We start from the raw sequence: 24,671 nt of genomic DNA on the forward strand, positions 1-24,671 counted from the left end.
TAATGCTAAAATAAACTTCCGCTTAACAGAATTCCGAAACGCGGCGAGAGGAATAGTAATTAAAATCAAGGAAATTCTTATAAAAGCCTATAATAGTATGTGGGTGGCAGGCCTCGCCGGCCCGTCACGTGGGCTGACGGCCGCCACCACTGGTCTTAGCCAGCCTCCACAGCCCTCTAGCCAGTTAGTTAGTTCTTCCAACCAACAACACCACTTTTCCCATTCTGAGCGTTCTGTGCTGGTTTCGCCCACAGGTTATGAGCCCAGCGTTATTCTTTCGGAATAACGTCGTTTTACCCATTATTCTACTCGTCTGTCAATTTTCTATTGATTCACGAATTTTTGCGATTTTATTCGCTTTATTTACCCTTCTGTGCGATTTTCTCGCTTTCTTTCCTTCCTCTTCGCTGACGAATTTCACTTTCTGACGCGACATTGGCTGCCTGGCGCGCACGAATATCACGTGGCACGCGACCGACCACCACAACCCACTGGTTTTCACGAACACCACGGTCAACAACAGACTTTTCAGTCACAACTACAACTTTTACTTCGATTCCTCGTTTTTCACGAGAATTCAACCATTTCAGCTTCGGTTTTTCGAACCAGCCCATCAGTTTCTCGTATCTTCTACGAGTATTCATTCTTCCCTTCGATTCACCGTATTTCTACGGTCGGATCTCACAATTCCACCCATTTCTCGTGTTCTTACGCAAGATTCTCCCTCCTACACAATCCAACAGCACGCGTAGGTGGCAGCGAAAGTAAGCCATCTAACGTACAGACACGCCTCCAAAGCTGCGGCCTCGGAGAAACGCCTGTGATCGAGGTGCGACTATAAGTCTGTCCCGCACTGTTGTGATACCCTCACTTTCACTTCAAGATGTCTCAAAACGACTTCAAGACCGTCTTCACGCCTCTTCCTCGCCTGAAAGGTGAATCCAACTGGAACACATGGCGCATGCTTGTTACAGCGACCCTGCGAGGATACGACTTCGAGATATTCCTCGAGACTGACGTCCCTCGCCCTGCTGACCCTATCGCTGCAGAGGAATGGAGAAAGAACCGTAACGTCACGAATGGTCTCCTCATGAACGCCAGCGAATCGGTTCTTGACAGACTCTGCACAGCGGGTTGGGTTGACGATGGAAACCCTTACGAATTGTGGCAGGCGCTCGAGAAGCACATTCCGAGAATCTCACAAGACGCCACAGCTGCCCTTGTTGACGAGTTTGCCAAGACCACCGCCAACGATCACAAGACTCTTCACGATGCCCTCAATCGCTGTCACCACCTCAGAAAGCGTATTGAGACCATTCACGGTCGTCTGCCAGACTCCTTCCTCGCTGTTTTCCTCCTTAACTTCTTTAAGGACCGACTTCCCGATACGTACAAGCATTTCACATCGAAGGGCGCCACCCATCCCACGTGGAATGAGGTGGCTGATACGATTTACACGCTTGCCCAAGACGAGGATCAAAAGCGCAGTTATGCCACTATTCGCAACACACCTGGAGGCAAGTCTGCTGGCAGTGGGGGTCCTGCCTCTCCAGCCGTCACCACCACCGTCACCTCCACTGTCACTGCCTCCAAGGAAAAGAAGAAGTGCGACCACTGCAACTGTGATCACGAGACCACAAAGTGCTATGTCGCCCACCCCAATCTCATCCCTCTACACTACGTCAACCGGGATAAGTTGATTGAAAAAGCGAGAAAGCACGTGTGTGGCGATCGCTGCCGCTGGGATCAGCCTACTTCTGTTGATGGCACCCGCCAGACTGTTGTCAGAGCGTCACCTGCCATCTTGGGTCAGTCTGCCCTTGCCTCCATCGCCAGCCCAGCAGTTTTCACTGCTGCCCGCGATGACCTCATCACCCGAGACGATATCGTTCTCGATTCTGGTTGTACTACTTCAACCTTCAACAACTTGCGATATTTCGTCAAGTACGCTGAAAAGAGCGATTTGACACCTTCCACTTCTGCCTCCGGCGCCCCAGTCCGGTCACTTGGCGTGGGCACCGTCTTCTTCCAGACCCAAGACCCCACCAACCCTGACGTTATTCACGATTGGACACTTCACAACGTTGAGTACAACCCTTCCAGCCCAGCCAACTTACTGAGCCCTGGAAAACTTCGTCGTGATCACGTGGAATATGATTGGCAGACCTCAAGCCTCATACACGTGACACAGCGCACTTCCCTTGCCAAAGTTCATTGGGTTTCTGACGTCTGCGTCGTTGAGACTCATGATACTGGAAATCACGTGCCTCGAGATATTGCTGTCAGCCTCGCCGCCTTCCGGGCTACCCAGCGACCGTCTCTTGAACTGATGCACCGCCGGCTGGTTCACGCCCACCCATCACGTGTTGTGGAGGCTTGCCGCCGTGTTGGCATTCGGTTCACAACGTCAGAAAGACGCTTTCTTCTGTGAGTCTTGCCATCTCAGCAAATCCACTGAACGGATTAGTCGAGACCACCCACTTCCACTTACGAGTATTGGCGATGAAATTCACCTTGATCTCGTTGGTGTTCTTCCCCTATCAACAAAAGGGAACCGTCAGGTTCTACACCTCATGGATAAGTATAGTGGTTACCACTGGGTTGTTTTTCTGCCCAACCACAAGTTTGCCACCATCCTGGCAGCTATCAAGAAATGGGATACTGAATTCTACAGTCTCACCGGCCTCAAGCCCAAGGTTTGGGTTTCTGACAATGCTCCCGAGCTAATCAAGGTTTTCAACGACCCCTACTTCGAGGGTACTCGCCACAACACGACTATTGCCTACACGCCTTCCATGAACGGTACTATTGAGCGTGCTGGTCGTACCATCGTCGAAGGCGCCCGGACACAGCTGATTGACATGTCCCTTCCAGAGGAACTGTGGGATTACAGCATCGATTCGGTGACTCAGATTCTCAACCTCTTGCCCACACCCTCCAAGGGTAACTTGAGCCCTCACGAGATCATGGCGAGAGAGCTGAACTTGGCTGCTGAACGTGAGGCCCCCCACATTGAACATCTCCGAACGTTTGGCTGTGCTGCCTACGTACACAAGAAGGGCCCTCGACGCCCTATGCGCTCTGCCAAGATGGAACCACGAGCAATCAAGGGATTCCTCGTCGGTTACGGTTCTCTTCGTGGCCACATTTACTACGTTTACCTGCCTGATCGGAAGGAGGTTATTCGCTGCAGAGATGTTCGATTTCGTGAGGAACCGCACAAGACAGTGTTGCCTCCAACTACTGGCACACCCAACATTGATGAAATTGAACATGATGCTGCGTTTGTCGAACCAGATATCATCATCCAGTACACCATCCGTCAGAAGCCTATTGAAGGTGAAAAACCGTGACTGGTGATCCCAAACCAGATGAGACCATCGTTGAAAAAGCGATGGCACCCACTGATACACATCTCATGTCTCCGCCACCAGAGAACCTGTTGGAGACCACTGCTACACCTCGTGACAGCATTACTAACGAATTGAATGATGACGAATTCGTCGCTTCCGTGGAAACAATGGAAACTGATCACCAGGACCCTGATTCCCTCTCCACGATTGTTGAGGAAGCAACGAGTCAACCGGCAGAGTCCTCTCGACCTCGCCGCGCCTCAGCCCAGCGACCACCTGGTCACTACCGAGCCGCCAGTGGCGTACGCTCCTATGCTAAAAAGACTTTTCTATCTGCTGACATTCCAGCTTCACTAACTTCTCGTCAATTCTCTCTCAGCGTGCTTTCTGCTACTGCCCTTTCGAAAGTCCTACCCGACGGCGTGGTGATCCCGAAGTCCTACCGTGAGGCGCAGAAGAGCCCACAGTGGCCCCAGTGGGAACAAGCCTTCGAACGAGAGATGACTCAATTCACGGAAAAGGGGGTTTACGAAGTCGTTTACCCACCACGTGACGCTAAAGTCCTGCCCGGCAAGTGGGTATGTGACATCAAAACCAACAAAAACAACGAAATCGTGCGCTACAAGGCCCGATATGTGGTTTGTGGAAACCACGAGAAAGGTGACTGGTCATCGCAAGAGGTTTACGCTGCAGTTGCCTCTGCCACCGCAACCCGCCTTTTCTTCGCAGTTGTCGCACTTCTCGATCTTGAATACGGAGTATATGATTTCGACACTGCTTTCCTAGCCGCCTCGATTCCAGAGGGGGTTAAGGTGTACGTCCGGCCCCCCGCTGGCTACGCCACTGCAGACAACAAGGTTTGGCTGCTCCACAAGGCACTCTATGGATTGAGAAAATCACCACTTTGGTGGTTTCGACTTATCAAGGGTGAAATGGAACGAATTGGCTTCACTGCTGTTGATGGGGAGGTTTGTCTCTTCGTCAATCACAAGATTAAAGCGTACGTTCTTATGTACGTCGACGACAACGCCATCGCCGCTCCCAACAAGCAAGTCATGATGGAAGTTCGTCGTCTCCTCGAGAAGGTCTGTTCTCTTAAAGACCTCGGCGAGGCTACCGATTTTCTCGGTTTCCAGATTGAACGCGACAGAGCTGCCGGTAAGATTTTCGTTTCCCAAGCCAAGTACGCAAAAGCAGTGCTTCAACGATTCGACTTTGATGGTTTGAGTGCTGTCAAGACGCCTATGGCGACCACTGACGATCTGCCCGTCACCTGGGACAAGAACGAGTGCTCGCTTGACGAACAACAACTTTACATCGAACAAACCGGCTGCCTTAACTTCCTGGTGGCTGGAACTCGCGTTGACATGGCCTACACCGTCAGTAAATTGTCACAGGCGAATTCAGGGCCTTCTAAGGCCCATCTTCGTGCTATTAAGCACTTATTCCGATACCTCAAGGGCACCGTTTATCTCGGTATTGTACTTGGAGGCATCCCCACGATCAACGAGTTGGGGCTCTACGCTGCTGCAGATGCCTCTTTCGCTGACAACAAGCCATCACGAGTCTCGACAGGTGGTTACGTCGTCTTCCTCGCTGGTGCGCCGATTGCTTGGAAGTCAAAGAAACAGACTTTCGTGACTTTGAGCACCACGGAGGCTGAATTCATCAATCTCACACCTACGGCAATTGCTGTGAAGTGGATCAGACGTTGCCTCTCCCAACTGCTCGGCAAACCCATCACCACGCCTACTATCATGTTCACTGACAGTGCCAACGGCTACGACAACGTCATGAACCCACTCAACGAGGCACGAACCCGCCACATCGACGTCCGATACAAATGGATCATACAGGAGGTTCACACTGCGAAAAGCATCGAACTCCGACTCATCAAGGGCGCTGATATGGCCGCCGATGGACTCACGAAGCCACTGGTTGCGGTCAAACACAAGGAATTCGTTCGTTTGTTGGGCATGGCGGAGGGATTGGATTGAGAGGGGGATTTTGAGACTGTGGGACTATTGATATTGAGACTTCGGGATTCGGAGGATTTCACGGCCTCCTATTGGCCAGGTTTAACCGGTAATTGACCGAGTTTTCTAATAGTTGAGAACTCCTCGGATTTGGAGGATTTGGGACTTTTCCTGTATTTCCTATTATTCTACTGCTTTTTCGCTGAGGAGTCTGAGAGGGGGTGTGGGTGGCAGGCCTCGCCGGCCCGTCACGTGGGCTGACGGCCGCCACCACTGGTCTTAGCCAGCCTCCACAGCCCTCTAGCCAGTTAGTTAGTTCTTCCAACCAACAACACCACTTTTCCCATTCTGAGCGTTCTGTGCTGGTTTCGCCCACATAGTATTAGGAAAGTTAAACGATACTATATACCTCTAAGGAGGGCGTACGAAATCATCAAAGCAGAAGACCTAACAATTACGCTAGAATTAGCATTTTAAATAATAGTTAAAGTAGTTAACGATACTACTAGCCTAAACGGAATAGTGCTAATACTCTTAGTATTCGGCTTATACCTACGAATTACCGACGATTCGCTACTATCTCCTAAAGTTATAAGGTAGGCGAAAGCGATTAAGAAGGCGATAAGTAAAGTATATAAACTTTACGCAAGGCGATAGGTAGTAGAAGCTATCGCTACCTATAATAGCCTTGATATAAAGCTAATTATTAATTTACTACTACGGTCGTAAGTATAAGTATAGCGCGAAAAGAAGGGCTAGACTAGACTATTTACTTTAATAGCTATAAACAGCGAAACCTATACTATCAATATGCTACGTAGTCTAAAGACCTTCCGGTCTACTATAGTTAAACTATACTACGAAGATCTTGATTAACTACCTAATTCTATTGCCGCGCTAGAAGAAGGAGAACCCGAAGCTAAGATACCGTAGTAGGAAGTAGTATGCGACGAAATTATCGTCGCTAGCGGAGGCAGTAAACCAGACGAACCGTAAGAGGCACCGGAGCTACCGAGAAGACGCCTAGGTAGACCTTAGAAGAGACTATTACTAATTACCTACTTTATAAAGGAATTTAACGATAACCTAGATTATTAATAAATATTCCTATCGATTAAGGAGTAAGTAGACGAAGAATTAGTAATTAAATTACGACGAGAAGGTATTATTATTATACTAAGCAAACCGTTCGAATAGTTAACTAAATAAGAGATTAACAGCCTTATCGCTAGAGGAGTATTTAAATTTACTTAGTTTAATAAGAGAAGGTATTAAAACGTACGAATCTTCCGATCTCGTATTATTAACAAAGTCAAGGGTAAAATAACCAAACCCTACGAGAAATCGAGACTTATAATATAGGGTTATGCTGACGATAGTAAAAAGGCTATATTAACCTAATCGCTAACGATTTAGCAGGCAAGTTAACGGCTAATTCTATTAATTACCCCGTTACTCCTACGAGAAGGGAAACAACTATAGCTTCGAGATATTATATAAGCCTATGTTTAATCCTCTATAAGGCTTAATCGTACTATTCTCGCCTACCTACCGAAGCAAATTCAAGACTAGTACTTAAAAGGGACTATTATAGAGGTTGTAAAGCCTTTATACGGAATCGTAGAAGCTAGAACCTACTAGTAGGCAACGTATTATAAGTATTATAAAGAGAATCTCTAGATAGTTACTTCTTCGTATGATCTATACTTATTAATCTTATCTACCGAAAATCTATACTTTAGCTATATCGGTATATAAACCGACGATACCCTTGGTTTATTAGACAAGGCGTTCTTATAATTAGAAGATAAATAGTTAGAAAAAGTAGCTTTTATAGCAAAAGCGAAGAATATCCTTATAATTAACAAACCCTTCTAATTTAACGGAAGGATAATCGCGCTGTTAACTAACAATTTAATTAATTTAAGGCAAAAGGGATAAGCTAAGAAGTTACGATGTATTAAGACTACTAAACCTAACCTAAAATAGCAATATGTCGAACAACGCGCTAGAAGGGCGTACATCGCGTTAATTTGCTAACCCGAGGCCTGTTTCGATTTATCTATTACTACTTAATACTAAGACCCCTTACTAAAAGCGATAAAAGTACTAAATTAACGGATTCGATAGTAAATAGAATCGCTTAACTAAGGAATAACGTTTATCTTACTTAACTTTATAATAGCTAAGCTATTTATTTTCGTTAATAAGTCGTTTGCTAATAACTACGACCTTTCCTCCTAATTAGGGTTTCTAATCATCCTAGCTAACAATACTTCTTCTAATAGTAATAATAGAGAATTTACGATTTATAGTAACCTCGTTTATTATAGCTTTACGAAGAGTAAACGAGTTACTTATAGCGTATTAGCGTTAGAGATCTACGGGATAGTCGCTAGCGTCGATATAGCCTACGCCCTCGCTATAACCTTAGTAATAATTACTAACTACCTTAACCTACTAACGATTTAGATAGTTATCTATACCAATTCTTATTCGCTATACGAGTATCTCGTAAAGCTAGGCACTACTAAAGAAAAGCGACTTATGATCGATATTATAGCGTTAAGATAATCGTACGAAAGACGAGAACTATAAGAAATTCGTTAGATTAACAGCGAAGATAACCTTACTAATGCCCTTACGAAGAGCAAACTAAATCAAGCCCTCGAGAGATTCGTTAATAGCAATACGATAACGATACGTATAGAGGGATAGGTAATAAGACCGTAACTACGGGAGAAAGTAGGGATAGGAGGCCGAATTAACGAGGAGACGGAACTGTATAGGGATAACGTATTCCAACCGCTTCAACACCATAAAAAGAGAGTTTCCAGTGTTGCGATAGTTGGAATACGGAGTCGTGTAGCACTTCCAGCCATACGCCCGCCAGGCTGAGAGGCCCAAGCCTCCCAGACCCACGTGACAGGCCAAGGGGGAATATCCCCACCTTCTAGTCAACAACACCACTTTCAACTATCATGAACCATCGATTAGAACCAATTTACTGTTATTTGTTATTGACGAACGGAATTCCGTTTCACCCCCTGTGAAACCTATAGTGACCTGATGAGCGAGCAATACCACTCGATAATTTGTTCTGAACCGTGTTCTCCTTTCCATTCCAATTGGGCTTCTCCAGCACAATCTTCTGCGCTCATCTATTACGTGTGCCTTGAAACGTAGTTAAATGGTAGGGTGGATGAACCAGTTCAGAGGAGCCTGGTCGCCAAGACATTTGACTTGAGTAGCCTGTAGCTTTTAGCATTTCATAGTTGCTAGGTAGTATGTCAGAATGATGAGCCTACTATTCTACGACTGGGATAACATTGGCTGGGAAGAACAGGTAAACATCGCTCCCACCGGAACAGTCCGGCAAACCGCTTTCGCTATAATCGATCGTTGTTTGATATAGACTTGAAGTTGTTTTACTAGCTCTTGTATCTTGCTTTTTATATCATTCCGTATCCTTTTGTTGCTATAAGACGATAATCATTCAGTATATTCGGTCTAATATGTTCAAAATGGAGGGAGTAGTACACTTTATCGGGTAATATTAGAGAGTATCAGGGCTGCTAAAATAAAGACATTTCCCAACGCATGTAAATTCCACTTTAAGCCATGCCGATCTGGCATCGGAACGGACATGCCGTAGCCACCCACAGCAAACTCACTTAGGGTTGGTTCACTGCTCGCCAGGACGTTCTTCATATTTAACCGCTCGGGTCTGGCCAATCACATCTCACAAGAAGGACAGGCTTTAGGATAGAGGTTGGGCCGTCAACGTAAAGTCGGGTGATTTGTTGCGGTCAGATGGAACTTTGATAACATCAGATTGTGCTTCGGCTTTCTGGTCCTTTTCATGATAAAATTGCTCGCTACTTGGAAAATACATGGCAAAGCTTAGTTGCTCGCACTTCGCAGGGTGGCGATCCTGTGCTTCGTCCTCTCCACGACGTTCTTCTCGTCGTAGATGTGGGTTACACTGGGTGTCTTGTTGACAGCCTGTGCCCATTTGTAAAAGTTAGGGGTCCTCTTCTCCAGCTCAGTGAGAGTGCGCTTCGGAAGCAGCTCGTAGTTGGCGAACGAGAAGAGGCGGAGGGTGAAAGACCCGGTCAGGACCTGGTCCGGGGGGCGTCAGCATAGTTCGTTCACTCAACCGAGGACCCTCCCGTCCGATAAGGCTAGCCGTCGGAAAAACCACCACATGGTGTGCTAAAATTTCAATCTTACCTCGACTAGGGTAGGCTTGTCGCTGCCCCCAAAGTAGGGTGCGGCGTCCTCGAGCAGCGGCTCGATCTCCTTGGCGACGATATCGACGAAGGTATCAGCGGCCGCCTCGACCTCGTCGTTCGACTTGGCGTTGTAAATCTTGAAGATGAGAGGGTTCGCCTTGCTGAAGTAGGCATCGACGAAAAAGTTGATGCGCGCACGGCGGAGAGCGCCCTCCTTTGAGTTGGAAGGCGGAAGGAGATGAGATGGGTGGGCGTCGGCGAGGAACTGTGCGACGATTCCTGACTCGGTGATGATTTCGCCGTCATATGAAAGCGAAGGCACCAAGCCACGAGGGTTGACTTTGAGGTACTCCTGCGTACGGGGGACGGAGAGGTCGATGATCTCTTCCTCATAAGGGAGACCAAGCTCGATAAGTGCAATGTGTGCACGGTGAGCCCCTGACGACAGTTGCATTGAATCAGCTCATAATCTTGACGTTGCCTCCAATCCTGCGCTCCAGTGCCATGCTTATTTTCACACGTTTGTGTCTGTCTTCTGCATGAAAAAGGCTCATCCTGGGGGGGGAGTAGGGTAGGGTAGCGTGTGAATGAGTTGATGGCTCACGTACATGGGCAACCGTGGTTGGTGTACAGCTTGATCTTGGGAGCGGAAGACATTGCGGGGTCGATTGGAGGGGGGTTCTTTGCGGGGTAAAAAGGGGATTGGCGGCGGTGCTGTTTCGATACTCGAATTGGTATGTTTTACTTGTTCGTTGGTGAGGAGGAACTTGACCGTTTTAAGGAGTCCAGGTTGAATAAGTGATTACCAATGACCACATGGAACAATAAGTTGCATCATTGGAGAAGTGATGTCGTGATGGGTCACTTCACATGAGGGGGGGTTCCCCTCCTCGAAGACGGCGGGAGAACCGGAGACCATTATTGCGACATAGGTGGCTTGGCTTATAAATCATTCGGTTATCGGCGCTCAAGAGATGCCGATGCTCGTTCGCCAGTGGCCAGCTTCTATAGCTTCTGTCCTAGGTGGCCTACAGCTCCCCATAGGTAGACCAAGCTACCCTTGCATAGCCGCATGAAACTCCGCCTGCCGGGTCGATGCAGGCTGGCCTTGCTAAACTTCCACCGCAGCGGTCGAAACAGCATCCGCATCTGTGCGCCCCGTCCGAAGCTTAGCGGTCTGGATCCATGGAGTAGGGCTGAGAATCCTTGCAAAGGTGAGGATAAAGGTGGAATCGACGACATCGAATGAGGATAGTATTGAAGCTGCAATTATAAAGCAAACCTGATATAGTTGGTTTTACCATGTGTAAGTATTGCTTAGCCTGATGGGAAAAGTGAATGATGGAAACCAAGTCTCGTTGGCTGAGCAAAGCCCTCTTAAGATGCCCCCACCATCATTTATTCCCTACATTTCACTTTCACACTTTGACCTCAACTCCCATTCATTTTCTTGATAGAATCATGATAGAATACAGCAGAGACTTGACAATCATGTCGTTAAAGTTAGTAAGCTCCTAAGGAATGCGGCGACTTGAACCACACGTAAGCCTGGCATCTCGGCTATCTAATTAATTACTTGTAATCCGTGTCGGCTTACACAGCTCCGCAATATAAACTTCTCACCAATGCATCTTACCAACACCACCAGCAACCCCTAGGATTGTTTCCGAAGCTTTCAGAAACAATGCCAAGCTCTGCTATTCCGTGATACGCGTATCCCCTCCCAAACTAGCCAACCATGTGAATCACTGATCTGTCATTGAACTACCTGTATCACCCATGGAGTCCCTCAGTTGTGTAGTCGGAGAAGCCGTTCACTAAAACACAAAATATGCAAAGGGTCCCTGATAAAGCCGGGTTGAGAAGCACAATCCTGCAATCCTTGGCAATTTCCGAGACCAAGCTAGTACAATAACGATAGCACTTCAACAAGGCAGTTGACGATCATTCGCCCATTCAAATAACTCGACACCATCAGACGAGGTTCATTCAAACAGATCATCCTAGGGAGCATATGTAATCATCAAGCTTTCCTTGGCAGTAGTAATGATACAAAATTCGTGCTCTTGGCACGCAACCCACACATCTGACTGCACCCCTCCCCAAGTTGACGTCTAGCCCATTCTATCCAGAAAGAAAACGAAAATGAAGAAAACTCTAACTAATCGACTCGGGAATCACATTCTTCATCAACTCGTGGTTCTGCGAATAATCAATCTCAACGTCCACGACGCATACCCCGACATGACTCAGCGCCTCCTTCATGACGGCCTCCAGTTCCGACGAACGGGTGACCCTCAACCCCTTCGCTCCGAAGGCCTCGGCGTACTTGACAAAGTCGACCCCGCCCAGGTCAACACCCGAGCTCCGGCCGTACTTGTCAACCTCCTGAAACTCCACCATGTTATACTTTCCGTCGTTCCAGACGAAGTGGGTGATGTTGCACCCTTGCTGGACGGCGGTCGCGAGCTCCTGCCCGCTGTACAGGAACCCTCCGTCGCCGCTGATGCTGACGACTTTCCGGGAGCACGGGGGCTCCTGGGCGAGCGACGCGCCAATGGCCCAGGGCAGTGCGACGCCTAGGGTCTGCTGGACGTTGGAGACGAGGAACGACTTTGGAGAGTAGGCGAAGTAGAATCGCGAGAGCCAGATGTACATGCTACCCACGTCCGATGCGACTGTCGGCGTAGGAGGGAGGAGCCCCTGCATGAGCTTGATGAAGTGGAGGGGGTGGACTGGCCCGTCGCCCGTCTGGCCGAGCGCCTGTGGACTTTGCTCCCAGGCGTGGAACTCGGCAAAGATTGCCTTTGACACGTCGAGTTCTTGCGGCCGGGAAACGTTCGCGAGGATGTTCATGAGCGCCTTGATGTTGGCAGCTATGGAGCCCACGAGCTCGAGTCTCGGGTTGTAGAATGCGCCGTAGTCGGCCGGGATCCAGTCCAGGTGGAGGATATCGAGGTTCTTTTCCTTGTGCCATGCGTCCGCGTCGTATTCTGACTGGTCGTAGCCTGCGACGATGACGAGATCCGCTTGCGACAGGAGCTTGTCTCCAGGTTGGTTGCGGAAGAGGCCAACACGGCCGTAGAAGAGGTGCGCAAGCTCCTTGCTGATGGAGCCGGCTGCTTGAAACGTTTCGATCACGGGAATAGGATGTTTCCGAAGGAAGCCGTGGACCGCATCGACGGCTTCTGGCGTAGCTGCCCTCGCTCCTAGGAATAACACGGGAAACTTGGCATCCTGAATCATCGACGCCGCCCTGCTCAACGACGCAGATGGTGAAGTCCCGTACTCGGGCGGTACAAAGGCACTTGCGGGCAGCGCAGGGATAGTCGTCTTGGTGCCTGCGGTCATGATATCGATGGGCAAGCTCAGCGCCGTTGCACCCTGCGGATACGCCGCAGCGGTCCGGAAGGCATCGAGCATCAGTTCGGCAACTTGGTCCGGATGTACGGCGCCGGTAGCCTTCTTGGTAACGGGTTCGAGCAGCTGCACGCCGCGCAGGCTTTGATGTGTCCTTTTGGCGGCCTGTACACGCTTGACATCACCGACGATGGCGACGACGGGCGCGCCCTCGTCGTTGGCGGTCACCAGACCCGTGACGAGGTTACTGGTTCCCGGGCCGGAGGTGGCTATGCATACCCCCGGTCTCCCCGTGATTTTGCCGATCGCACCGGCGATAAATGCGGCATTCTGCTCGTGCCGGCACACCACGAGCTTGATTTCCGGTCGGTCAATGAGTGCGTTAAAGACGGAGTCGATCTTTGCGCCCGGAACGCCAAAAATGTGCGTGACGCCAGCCGCGATGAGGGAGTCTATCACGACATCAACCGTTTCTGTGGACATGGTGAAGGGGGTGACCGATTATCTTTGTTGGTGTATAATAAATGAGGATGCCTTGAGCCAAAAGAAAAGCAGACTTTGTTGTAAAGTCAAGCTAGAGAAACTGAGCTGAAAAATTCCCACTCCGTTTCCGTCGAGTTATAGCCACAACAGCGCCGTGCCAAGGATTCCCGGGAATGTGTATGATTGATCTCACGATAACCCGCCGCTGTGGAGAAAGCAAACATGCCCACAAAGGCCGCAAAGCCTCTAGTGGTCATATAGTCGCTGTCTACTAGTATTGCTGCCGGCTATGCCGCATATCTGACGTCAGCGACCGAGGTGGAACCCCGAGCGCAGGTTGCATGGTGATGACTCAAGCCCAAAATGTAGACTTAGAATGTCGACTTGCATCTACAGGTTGAGCTGACAGACTGACATTTTTTTTTTTATTCCGTGGAGACGAAAAGAAAAAAGCCAAGTGCACGTGTATTTCTGCAAATACTTCCCGAAAGTCAAACAGGACCTCACCACCTTGAAATTCCGCATTGTTCCGGTCTCGGCATTTTTTGATCTGCAGTCAAACCCACAAACTTAAATCTCACCACCACAAGAAAAGACAAAAAAACAAAACAAAAAAAAGAAAAGATGGCGGTTAACGAGATATACCAATATTCAATCATCTCGGCGCTCATGGACGGCATTGCCTCCACGGGGCTGCCGGTGTCGAAGCTCATGTCTCACGGGAACCACGGCCTTGGCACATTTCGGTACATGTTTGGCGAGATGATCATCCTGGACGACAAGCTGTATCAGATGAAGTCGGACGGCACGGTCAGCGAAGTCGACATCAGCCCCTCAAGCGATGCCGTCTCGCCCTTCGCCATGATCACCCGTTTTCAGCCGACTACAACGATCAAGGCGAGCTTCGACGACAAGAAGGGGCTTTTCGAGCACCTATCTCACGACTTCCCCGACTCACAAAACTTCTTCCTGGCCATCAGGATCGACGGTGTCTTCAAGGGCGTCACGGTGCGCACGGCGGGAGGACAGAAGACGCCGGGGGAGAGCATGCTGGAGGTCGGGAAGAACCAGGCATCGCACACGTTCAGCGAACCCGTGCGCGGGACCGTCATCGGCTTCAGGTCGCCAAAATACACGCAGGGCATCAGCGTTGCGGGCGACCATTTGCATTTCATCACGGAGGACCGGACTCAGGGTGGACATATCCTGTCCTTGGGGACGGATGGCGAGGTTCAGATTAGCGCCGCGCAGATTTCCGAGTGGCGTGTCGAACTGCCCACTAATGACCCGGAGTTCAACAAGGCAAAGTTGGAGAGCGACTTTGAAGGCATTGCCAAGGTGGAGGGCTAGTAGAGAGATACCGGTCAATTTATGAGTAAAAACTGTGTAGTATATTTTGTAAGCAACAGCGACTATTGAATCCTTCCAATGGCCGAGTCGTTCCATTCAGATGTGAAAGAAAGACAAAAGGTATCAAGCAGCTCCTCTCCAAAGGGTTCAATATTCTGAGACACCATGCAAATCTGAATCAAACAATGCCGAAGGAAATGGTAAGCAGGCACATCAATCTCTCACCCATTAAGAAGCAAGAGTGTGAAACATTATGTCAGGCACATTCCCGCGAGGATACAAAAGATCATCACACTTATCACAGGCCACTAATGAGACTAAAGTGTGTAAATTGACATGTTAATTCATGTGTCAAGAAATAAATATCGCCGCATTATCACGACGAACAAATTCCCCCCGATTGGTCGTAAGGGTATGTCATAAAATACAATAGCGCCATTCTATAGGATATCCTGAGTTTGTTCCAGTGCCTTTAACCGATGCCGTTTTAATACCAAGAAAGAATATTATAGGGAAAAACTTCTTTAAGAAGAGGTGTAAGAGCAGGAGTTGGGGTTGGCCACGGGGACAGCGCGGGCAGAGAATCCGAGGCAGTCGGTGAGGCCGGCGGGCTGGCTGACGCCGGCGGAGACCCAGACGCTCCAGGCGTTGTCGATGCTGTTGGGGCAAGCGAGGAAGCTGGAGCCGCGGAGAGTAAGGTCGCCGTAGGCGTCAATGGTCCAGCCGGTGCGCTCGCCGTTGCGGGGACCGGGCTGAGCGCCGGTGGTGTAGCCGAGGTTGCCCTGACCCATGCCGGATCGGTCGGCGTAGAGCTGCTGGGGGGTGGCGGAGGCGGCGTACAGGTACAGGCCGCCGTCGTCGCCAATGGTGAAGGTGGCGGCCTCAGTGGCGTTCTGCTGGTCACAAGAGGCACCCTGGGAAGGCAGCTGGAGGAAGATGGAGCTCTTGGCAGCCTGGAGCTGAGAGAAGTGGATGGGGGAGGCGGAGCGGAGAGCCATCAGGTGGAACTTGGCACCGGCGGGGAGGCCGGGAGCGGTGCCGTTGGTGGTGCCGTTGGTGGCGCCGAAGGCCGGAAGACCAGAGACGGCAGCGACGAGGGTGGTAAGGGCGGTGATGGCCTTGAACTGCATTGTGGCGGTTGTTGGTGGTAGATGGATAGGTGGTGTAGGAAAGGTTTTGTAGTTCTGAAAAGACTGGAGTGGTCGGTAAATTATCTTTTGGTAATTAGAGTGGTTGGTTGGTGTGTGTGAGATGAGGATGTTCTTCTTCTTCCCATCATGGCGGTATGGACAGTCCCTTTATATACAATGTTTATGATGGCAAAAGGGTAACGAACGGTTGGCTAGGTGCCACTGTATTTGCTCAGGGATCCCACATCATCGACAATCTCCTAGTCGTGTACCTTGTTGTATGTAGTGTACATAGGTAGTAACCAACAGGGTTGCAGAGGCAAACTGAAAGTGCACTGCCGTCTACGAAGATCTTCTCGTAATACCGATGGGGATTCAGTTAGCGGAGCCCGATTGACATCATGGGCCTGTCCAGTGGAGAAGCCGGACAAATACGAGAGAGAACTGTTGGGCTGCTGGGCATCTTGGCGATGGAGAAGCCGCACAGAATCCAACCCGTCAGTGCCGTTTAGCCACTAGAAACCCACTCTAAAAGAACTGGGGATGGGAAAGATGCAGACCAGCTGTAGGGACTACCGATGGCCTCGGACACCGGATCCCACGAGAGCGCCGATTGGCCCAGGTTCTCAATTTAGCACCAAAGCTTTTTCTTTTGGGTGGTTGGTTGTGCGCGGCACTGCCAGCTCGCTGCGCCCCCAGTCCCTGTATCGCAGCCTCCCGATGCCACGACTAATACTGTAGTAGTATAGGTAGCATGGCTAAGACGGGTTCTCGCATGTTAGACGGCACTGCAAATGACACCGCCATTGTCCTAACAGAGAGAGGCTAGAGACTGACAGTGATGTCACATCTTGGCGAGATGGCCCCACGTCCCCTTTTTTAGACATAAAGGGTACCTCCCTTGAGTAGACGACGCTAGATTAAGGGGGGTAACGTAGCACCGCACTGATGCCAACCGCATTTTTGTTCGTTCACCGTTTCGCTCCCAGGAATGGGCAATATAGTAGGCACATGTTATGACAGCGGGCCTGGGAGGGAGGCAACAAAAGTCGAGACGCTAGAATGATGATTGCTTGAGCTAATATTCACTTTAACTGCAACTGACGCTGGCGCTACCCGCCTCGATAAGGCCGAGAGAAACCATAAAACTATTATTAGCTGAGTCAAGGGCGGCTTAGGCTCTTTTGGGGCAACTTTCATTGTTCAACATGTTCTCGGCTGACGACAGGCTGCAAAGGCAAAATCCCCTTCCAAGTTGTGCGCCTCTCTCTCTCCCCCGAACCGTGGGATCGTCACTACGCTCTCTTACCTTACGCGTGAACCTTGAGATATGGAGTAGCGTACACTACATTGTCGGCGTATCTCAACCCTGGTGCAGCTGAGTAGCAAGCTGCCTCCTCATTCGTCGCCCCGTCTGTACGCCGTACCCAGCTGCCATGACCCCCGAGGTGACCAGTAACCAACCCTTGATCAGTCTTCAGACGATCTTCTGTCCAGACCTTTCAAAATGGGGTGACATGGTGATTCTAGAGGGGGCCTCTTCTCCATCCACCCCTGTCCCGTGTCTCCAGTTTTAACTGCTTGGCTCCCTCTCAACTTGATGTTTATTTTTGTTTTTTTTTCTTGTGCTTCAGTGGGACCTGTTCACAGAACACTGGGGACGAATTGAGAAATTTCGAGAAGTCCACGCCATGGCACGCCATGGCCGCGGAGCTCTCCATGTTTCGACTATATGGCCATTTTAGAAATGTGCCTCTCATACTCTCTTCGTGCCTCTCCTATCCCTCTCATCCCATCCGGGCTGATGTTCCAACATGATCGACACTTACAGGGAATGCCCCCTCACGAAAAATGCCAAAAAAATCAAGCTTGAAGTCAGAGCACCATAATCTGCGCACAAAGAAAATTCCCTCATGGCGAGGACGATCTTTGCTAGCCGAAGGTAACGTTCGGCCGGTAGATGCTACCAAGGCGTCAACACTTTACGGGCACGATGCGGCGAGAGATAACTTCGTTGGGGCGCCACTGGATTCCACGACTCAGCAGAGGTGACAATCAATGTCAGTGAGTCAAATGTGCGCAATTGTATCCGTGTTTTTCTTCAACCGGCCGCTCGAAGAACCTCTATACTCTGTGCGATCATCTCGGAATCGCTCCTGGGGAGTCTGGCTACGACCACTTTTACCAATTTTGCAATGTCTGATTCAGCTGTTGCCATTGCAGGCGATTCGTACATTGTGATGTTCACTCTACCGAGATTAGGTAAGTGAAACCTGATAACGGTACCTGATCATCGTGCTTTGGCAGGAAAGAGAAATGATTTTCGCAGACATGAATTTGTTTTTTGATGCGGGAGTACTGGTACCTTTTTTCTGCGAGTCTTCAGATTCAGAGTTTCTGCCATCCATACTATTGACTCTTTTTCTGATCCCGGGGAAAGTGATCTTCAAAACCGGTCTCCATCGGGAACAAACCTGGTTGTGGAAGTTGTCGCCTTTGCAGTTCCGTAGCATCAACGTCGAAAAAAGTATGCTTTGGACAAATCGCGTTCATCAAAGTATGCTGCGTTCGTTCTATTATCCGCCGTTGTATCCCTGGACGTCAAATTATAATCGGGCATGCATCGCAATTTGCAGCTCGTAACCCATGCCACTGCGCATATTGGCCATCACCCACACAAAGCTTGTGTTGGTGAGATGCGTCTGCCATTTATAGATTTCATCTGGAAAGAGGGTAACTGGTGGCACCAGAGACCTGGGGCTAGGTAGTTTAAATGCATTGTTGCCGTGTTTAGAAGCTTCAGCATGGCACCAGTGCGAACAAAACCTGTACTAAGGTAACCCTCGTCTTCATCGCCAACTCTTCCGACACCTTTACCGAAACCGAAACGCTAATCCAAGCGGGTCTTTCGGATTCCCGGATTATGCCAATTTGTATCCGTATATGTGTAGAATTACTGGCAATAAGATACCTAAATACGTCTCACCAATCGACATCACAGTCGTACGGAAGCCAACTGACTCCTTGAGCTGATCGCTTTACACTCAAAGAATATCACCATGTCAATTTGCCTGGCTGGGAAAGATTGTGTGGTTTTCCTTAAGACGCATGGATTCAGGATCATAAAACCAAGCATTCCCGTACTTCGATCATCCCAGCCGCGCCTCCCTATCTGAAACGAGAGACGACCTTAAATGCGTTGCGTGCTGGTTAAGTTGAGAAAAGCATTATTCCTATATTGGGCGCTTGCTGTCTGAAAGCAATCAATCAATAATCACTAAAGGTAAAGGCAACTAGAGTCGTGTGACAAATTGGGAATGGAATTTGTTCCATAAAATTGGTTGAGTTTTGCGGCATCCATCACGCAAGTCATGGGATCAGGATAACCACAGAAGTAGTCGATGACAACTCACCTGAGTTGTTGAATTACCTAGTCGTCATTCATCATATTTCCTGCGCTTCAACGAACCACTCACGCACAGCTCGGGTGACAGCTTCCACAATTCGTCCAACGCCGCTTCAGAAGCAGCCACGAATGTTAATCGATGCGAGGGCTTCCTGCTCATCATCCGTCTTAGCCGTGAACTAGCTACCCTTGGTCACCAACACCCCCTTTGCACCGGACCTACTACTCTATCCTTGATTTCAGTTATAGCATCTGTCAGAGAGGAGTCCGGTGGCGTGATTGCCTCACCCGCAGGGTGCCTTGAGAGGTCTAAACGCACCGGAAAGAACATACCGAATGCCGGACAATCCAGCTGCATACATCAGACGGAAGATATTCTAAAAACTGTAAATCCAAAATGCTGCGCCGCCTGATATATTGCGAAGACAGATGGTTGAGCCCGTTAAGGAAGCTCGTTTAACTCCGAGAGCTTACAAGAAACTTGTACACCAGAACCTCTAACGGCCTTGGCGGGAAAACAGCACTGGTTTCCGCGCCGGGAAGCTTTGTAAACTTTCAGCGCTGGCAATGAGCCAGTCGATGAGAAACCCTGGTTCTGATTATTTTGAGTCAAGGCGGATAACTCGTCCGAAAACATCAAGATACATAAGACGACTAAGTAGTCCTAAGCAAAGAGCCCTTAGTCTCCCTGTGCGCAGAAGTGGAGCACCTTCATGTTGAAGGTAGAAATAGGGATCGCTTTCAATAACTAAAAGGCCATGCGTCTCCGCGGCGTCATGTATGGCGTTTCGCCATTCTGCCGGTTGAGTGGTTCCGCAGGACTTTGACCGGAAATGATCATTTGCAGCCTGAACGGCCTCGGCCTCTCGTCTGCGTTCCAATTGCAAAGAGTCCCGTCGAGGAGGAAACAGGCCAAAACTTTCCATCTTGATGCCTACTGGATTAAGCTCATGTGCATGTGTATGCTCAGTAGTAGGAGGGTAAATGAGGTCTCAAGAAAGCTGAATCACCAGGCTTGCAGAACATCCGATACCCAATATCAAATCAGACGTTGTACTGTAAGTTAAACGAGTGCATTAGTCTTCATATCAAGGCTTATGGACAAGTTCAGTAAGTTCAACCGGGTCAAATAAGCTGGACGAGACCCGGCTGCGACGCCTTAATTCAGGCCCAAGTATAGGTCAAGAGTCTTGACCTCTGACTATGAGTATATTTGTCACCAAATGCCATGTAATTAACAGTTCATTTTCATGGGCAAAAAGTGTAGAGGAAGTCCCCAGCTAATCATGTTCGAAGACTTGAGACTCGCTGCGACTCCCTTTAACCTCGACACTTACGGGCTTCCAGACGATGACACCATGACTAAACATTTAGCTTAGGCCTGTGGCTGTGTGGCTTGGAGCTGTTCGTGGGGTTATCCGTTGTAAAAGCTGAGGCTTGAACTTGGGGAATGTCCGAGCTTGCTTTGCTGGCTAGTGTCTGGAAAAGTATGTTTGAGACGAAGTTTATTTTTATACCGTTGGACTGCACTCACTGCAAGGAACTCGATTTCACCATCCATCTCATATTCTCAAGTCTATATATCATTACAGCATTTAGCAATATCGCCTCACTTTCATCCTCGAAAGGCGGCGGCAGTGGCGTAATCATTCTGGTCTGTGTAACCGGTTCGGCTCGACTCTCCGGATGTGAGTTACCGGCGTATCGGAGTGAACAGCAAGCCTACCCCACATAATTCGGAGTATCGAACACAAGAAGAGGGGTTCGGCACGAGTAGTAACCATATGACTATCACTCACCTACGATTTCTAGAAAGAGATTACAAGAGACACTTTTGGCGCATCTTACAGGTAATCATCGAAGTAGAGTTTCAAAGGTACCAGTCGTTTCACCATGGCTACCGTTCCCGACAGCAAGCCCTCAACAGTGACTGTGGCGGAATACCTCTTCACTCGCTTAGGTCAACTGGGTATATGCTCCGTCCATGGAGTGCCCGGCGACTTCAACCTCCACCTGCTCGACTATGTCAAGCCCGCAGGACTACACTGGGTCGGCAACGCGAACGAGCTTAACGCTGGCTATGCGGCAGATGGGTATGCGCGGATCAAAGGCGTAGGCGCGCTCATCACAACCTCCGGCGTGGGGGAGCTGTCCGCCATCAATGCCATCGCGGGGGCATATGCCGAGCGCGCAGCAGTAGTACACATTGTCGGAACCCCTTCGAGATCTATACAAGATTCTCGACTCAAGCTTCATCATGGGTTCAACGACGGTGAATACAGACGCTTTGCGCAGATCCATTCTCACGTCACCGTCGCGCAGGCCAACTTGCGCCACCCGCAACAAGCACCGGACCAGATTGACGAGGTGCTGAAACGCTGCATCGTAGAAAGCCGGCCGGTTTACATCGAGGTACCCCAGGACCTGGTGACTGTTCATGTTTCGGCGGCCAAGCTGCAGTCTCCCACCATCTGGACACCCGATTACAATCCCACGGCTGCGGAAGAAGTCGCCATTGCAGCAGTTTTCGAAAGGATATACTCTGCAAAACAGCCCGTGATTCTCGTTGATGGCGAGGTCAGGCCCATCGGCATCGTCGACGAAGTACAAGAAATCGTCAAATCAACCGGTTGGCCAACCTGGACCAATCCTTTCGGCAAGTCGTTGATTTCGGAGACTCTGCCAAATGTTCATGGAGTATGCAAAGGCCCGTACGCGGACAGTGTAGAGAAAAAGCTTTTTGAGAGCGCAGACCTTGTATTATGCTTCGGCCCTCATTTCAGCTCTACGAACACTGCCCAATTTTCCACCGTTCCGAAACCTGACGTGTCCATTCTGTTTTCCGATACTGAAATCAAAGTCGGCACTCAAGTTTTTCGGGACGTCACTGCTAAGACTGTTGTTCGCTCTCTTGTACAGGGCCTGGATTTGTCTAGAGTGTTTCGCTATAACCCATATCCGAACCTTCCTAAAGATTACAAGATGTCCTTCACGCAAGTCCCAAAAGACGAAAAAATTGCTCAGTCCGACTTCTGGCCTCTGGTAGCCAATATTATTCGGCCAGGCGATATTGTCCTTGGAGAAACAGGCACAGCTGGCCATGGCTGTCGGGCTTTCCCCATGCCACCGCACTCAAGGCTGTTTACTCCAGCCACATGGCTGTCGATCGGTTACATGCTTCCCGCATCTCAAGGTGCGGCGCTGGCACAGAAAGAGCTTGTACTGTCCTCCCAATATCATGGCATCCAGGACGCGCAGACGATTCTCTTCATCGGCGATGGTAGCTTCCAGATGACTGTGCAGGAGTTGTCTACCATTATTCGTAACAACTTGGATGTCATCGTCTTTCTCATCAACAACGACGGCTACACGATCGAGAGATGCATCCACGGACTAAACGAGACATATAATGACGTCGCGTCATGGCGCTATTTGCAAGCGCCAAGTCTCTTCGGTGCAAACAAAGATAGTTATACACGCTCTGCTAAAACCTGGGGCGAACTGGAAACAATATTGAGTGATGGCGAACTGGTCAATGGCAAGGGACTAAGAATGGTAGAGGTTTTCATGGAACGAGATGATACACCGGGAGGAGCTTTGGCTACGTTATTGGAGAAGGAGAGACAGAGGCAGCCACTTGTTTAAAGAAAGAATAATTGTTGTATTTTGGGATAAAGATTACTATAGCGCGGCTCTCTTTTATAATCTCTGGTATGCTTCCTTGACTTCTTTGCCCAGCGCTACCTTTCAGTTCACCCCTGTAGTCTGGTTGAGACATTACCAGCGACTGGCTTTGAACAGCTCCATCCGTATCCATGTCTCTCATTATTTTACTCTCTTCCAGTCTTTAGAGGATAAAAATAAAGATTCAAACAAACGCGTCAATATACATATGTATTGGCTGGCATTGAGTCCCACTCATCTTTGTCGGCGCGTAACGAATGGAAGTTTCGCTAAGCGCCTGCTTAGGCGGCAATGACAGGTGGTTGGGTGTTGACTGGCAGGTAGTCAGACACCTATCTCGCCTACCACCATCCCTGCAGGCAGTTTCAGCCCTGTTGAAGTTGGTTTGATTGGCTGTGACATTTCCATCATGAGAACCGGCGGCCAGCGTTCAAGGGTCCGTTTTCCACTGGCATCAGTCAATGCGACTCAGCGTCTCTGTCTCGCCAAGGCATGTAATGTTCATGCCTTCTTTGTTCCATTGAAAATGCTATAAGGAAGAGGTCGTGGCCGGTCCAACGTCTCATGCCTGCTCACTCTGAATCAGTTCCCTACTCCATCATTCAGTTCACTTTTTTTTGAGTTTTTCTTGATTCTTTCGTTTGCATTGCGGCAAGACCTTCTTTTTTCCATACTGCTAGCCAGTTCATGTTACTTTTGATTCCCTATCAACATCACGATTGAGATTTTAGGACGCAATTTTGGCAACATTATTCCACAACGCAGGCAACTATCCTTGCTTTTTTTTTTTTTTTTTTTTTTTTTTTCATCTTTCGTTTTCTCAAGATACCCTCCTAGACCTTTCATCAAAATGGGTCTCTCCAACGCTCTTAAAGCCGGCCAGACCGTGATCGAACTTGGCCGCACCGCCCAGGGCCTATCCGGCGCCGCATCCGAACTACGCTCCGCAGACAAAGGCGAACTCGGTCGCCAGGCTGGCCGTCACGTATTCAACGAGGGCGCCGAGACGGGCAAGACGATGGGAAAGACATGGCTCAAGACGTTCGAGGTCGTGCCGCGCCTGGTGTGCCGCGGCCTGCAGTTCCTCTTCGCCCTCATCGCCTGCGGCTTCTATGGGAATCGGGTTCATGCCGAGGATAAGGCGGACGAAGGCTTCTCGCCAGAGTGGATCTTCGCCATCACCGTGGCCGGCGCTGCTGCCGTCACGGCCGTCCTCTTCGTCGCGGCTACGCCGCTTGGCGCCATCCCCTTCATCGGGAGCAAGATCAAGATTTTCAAGACATACCGCGCATTCGCCTGGGACTTGTTCCTTTTCATCATGTGGATTGCCGTGTTTGGGATCTTTGCCGGCATTTTCCTCAAGAGGGACAGTGACGACAAGTACAAGGGCAGCAGCACGGGCCTGATGAAGACCGCTGTCTGGGTTGACCTTGTGAACGCCATCCTATGGCTGGTATCTGGCGTGTACGGCTGTATCAAGACGTTCTTGGGTGACAGAGCAGATCAGTTGTCGGACAAGGTTGGCCAGAAGCTGTTTGAGAAGAAGGCCAAGGCGCCCGCGAAGCAGGCTGATTACGCCGAGAGCGTTTAATAGAGTTGAGCTTGTTCTCTGCATATAGACATGTAATATTAAATTGATAAATTCGAGTTGTTTAAGGACACTTCTAGTCTTCATGACGTAGTAGATCCAATGC

General features: G+C 49.5%; 9 protein-coding genes across 9 annotated transcripts; 6 read left to right on the forward strand and 3 right to left on the reverse strand.

Moving 5' to 3' along the window:
- Positions 1–257: 257 nt before the first annotated feature.
- On the forward strand, positions 258–428 carry CTRU02_201484 (uncharacterized protein; the record flags this gene model as incomplete). Its single annotated transcript, XM_036732588.1, has 1 exon — positions 258–428. One exon carries the CDS (start codon positions 258–260, stop codon positions 426–428), a length of 171 nt encoding a protein of 56 aa, XP_036575705.1.
- Positions 429–883: 455 nt separating this feature from the next.
- Positions 884–3,353, forward strand: CTRU02_201485 (KilA-N domain-containing protein; the record flags this gene model as incomplete). Its single annotated transcript, XM_070203864.1, has 2 exons — positions 884–2,427; positions 2,675–3,353. The coding sequence occupies 2 exons, from the start codon at positions 884–886 to the stop codon at positions 3,351–3,353; spliced, it is 2,223 nt and encodes a 740-aa protein (XP_070062446.1).
- A 1,244-nt stretch (positions 3,354–4,597) lies between these two features.
- Positions 4,598–5,350, forward strand: CTRU02_201486 (reverse transcriptase domain protein; the record flags this gene model as incomplete). Its single annotated transcript, XM_070203865.1, has 1 exon — positions 4,598–5,350. One exon carries the CDS (start codon positions 4,598–4,600, stop codon positions 5,348–5,350), a length of 753 nt encoding a protein of 250 aa, XP_070062447.1.
- Positions 5,351–9,232: 3,882 nt separating this feature from the next.
- Positions 9,233–10,018, reverse strand: CTRU02_201487 (putative glutathione s-transferase; the record flags this gene model as incomplete). Its single annotated transcript, XM_036732590.2, has 2 exons — positions 9,233–9,451; positions 9,563–10,018. 2 exons carry the CDS (start codon positions 10,016–10,018, stop codon positions 9,233–9,235), a joined length of 675 nt encoding a protein of 224 aa, XP_036575707.2.
- Positions 10,019–11,721: 1,703 nt separating this feature from the next.
- CTRU02_201488 (acetolactate synthase) lies at positions 11,722–13,407 on the reverse strand (the record flags this gene model as incomplete). Its single annotated transcript, XM_036732591.1, has 1 exon — positions 11,722–13,407. The coding sequence occupies one exon, from the start codon at positions 13,405–13,407 to the stop codon at positions 11,722–11,724; it is 1,686 nt and encodes a 561-aa protein (XP_036575708.1).
- A 624-nt stretch (positions 13,408–14,031) lies between these two features.
- CTRU02_201489 (alpha-acetolactate decarboxylase) lies at positions 14,032–14,757 on the forward strand (the record flags this gene model as incomplete). Its single annotated transcript, XM_036732592.1, has 1 exon — positions 14,032–14,757. One exon carries the CDS (start codon positions 14,032–14,034, stop codon positions 14,755–14,757), a length of 726 nt encoding a protein of 241 aa, XP_036575709.1.
- Positions 14,758–15,281: 524 nt separating this feature from the next.
- On the reverse strand, positions 15,282–15,887 carry CTRU02_201490 (cell wall protein PhiA; the record flags this gene model as incomplete). The annotated part of the gene is made up of 1 exon (XM_036732593.1): positions 15,282–15,887. The coding sequence occupies one exon, from the start codon at positions 15,885–15,887 to the stop codon at positions 15,282–15,284; it is 606 nt and encodes a 201-aa protein (XP_036575710.1).
- A 5,299-nt stretch (positions 15,888–21,186) lies between these two features.
- Positions 21,187–22,938, forward strand: CTRU02_201491 (pyruvate; the record flags this gene model as incomplete). The annotated part of the gene is made up of 1 exon (XM_036732594.1): positions 21,187–22,938. The coding sequence occupies one exon, from the start codon at positions 21,187–21,189 to the stop codon at positions 22,936–22,938; it is 1,752 nt and encodes a 583-aa protein (XP_036575711.1).
- Positions 22,939–23,827: 889 nt separating this feature from the next.
- Positions 23,828–24,568, forward strand: CTRU02_201492 (uracil phosphoribosyltransferase; the record flags this gene model as incomplete). The annotated part of the gene is made up of 1 exon (XM_036732596.1): positions 23,828–24,568. One exon carries the CDS (start codon positions 23,828–23,830, stop codon positions 24,566–24,568), a length of 741 nt encoding a protein of 246 aa, XP_036575712.1.
- Between the last annotated feature and the right edge of the window lie 103 nt (positions 24,569–24,671).

Source organism: Colletotrichum truncatum, assembly GCF_014235925.2.
Source record: "Colletotrichum truncatum strain CMES1059 chromosome Unknown Contig_0001, whole genome shotgun sequence".
Taxonomy (NCBI): Eukaryota; Fungi; Ascomycota; class Sordariomycetes; order Glomerellales; family Glomerellaceae; genus Colletotrichum; species Colletotrichum truncatum.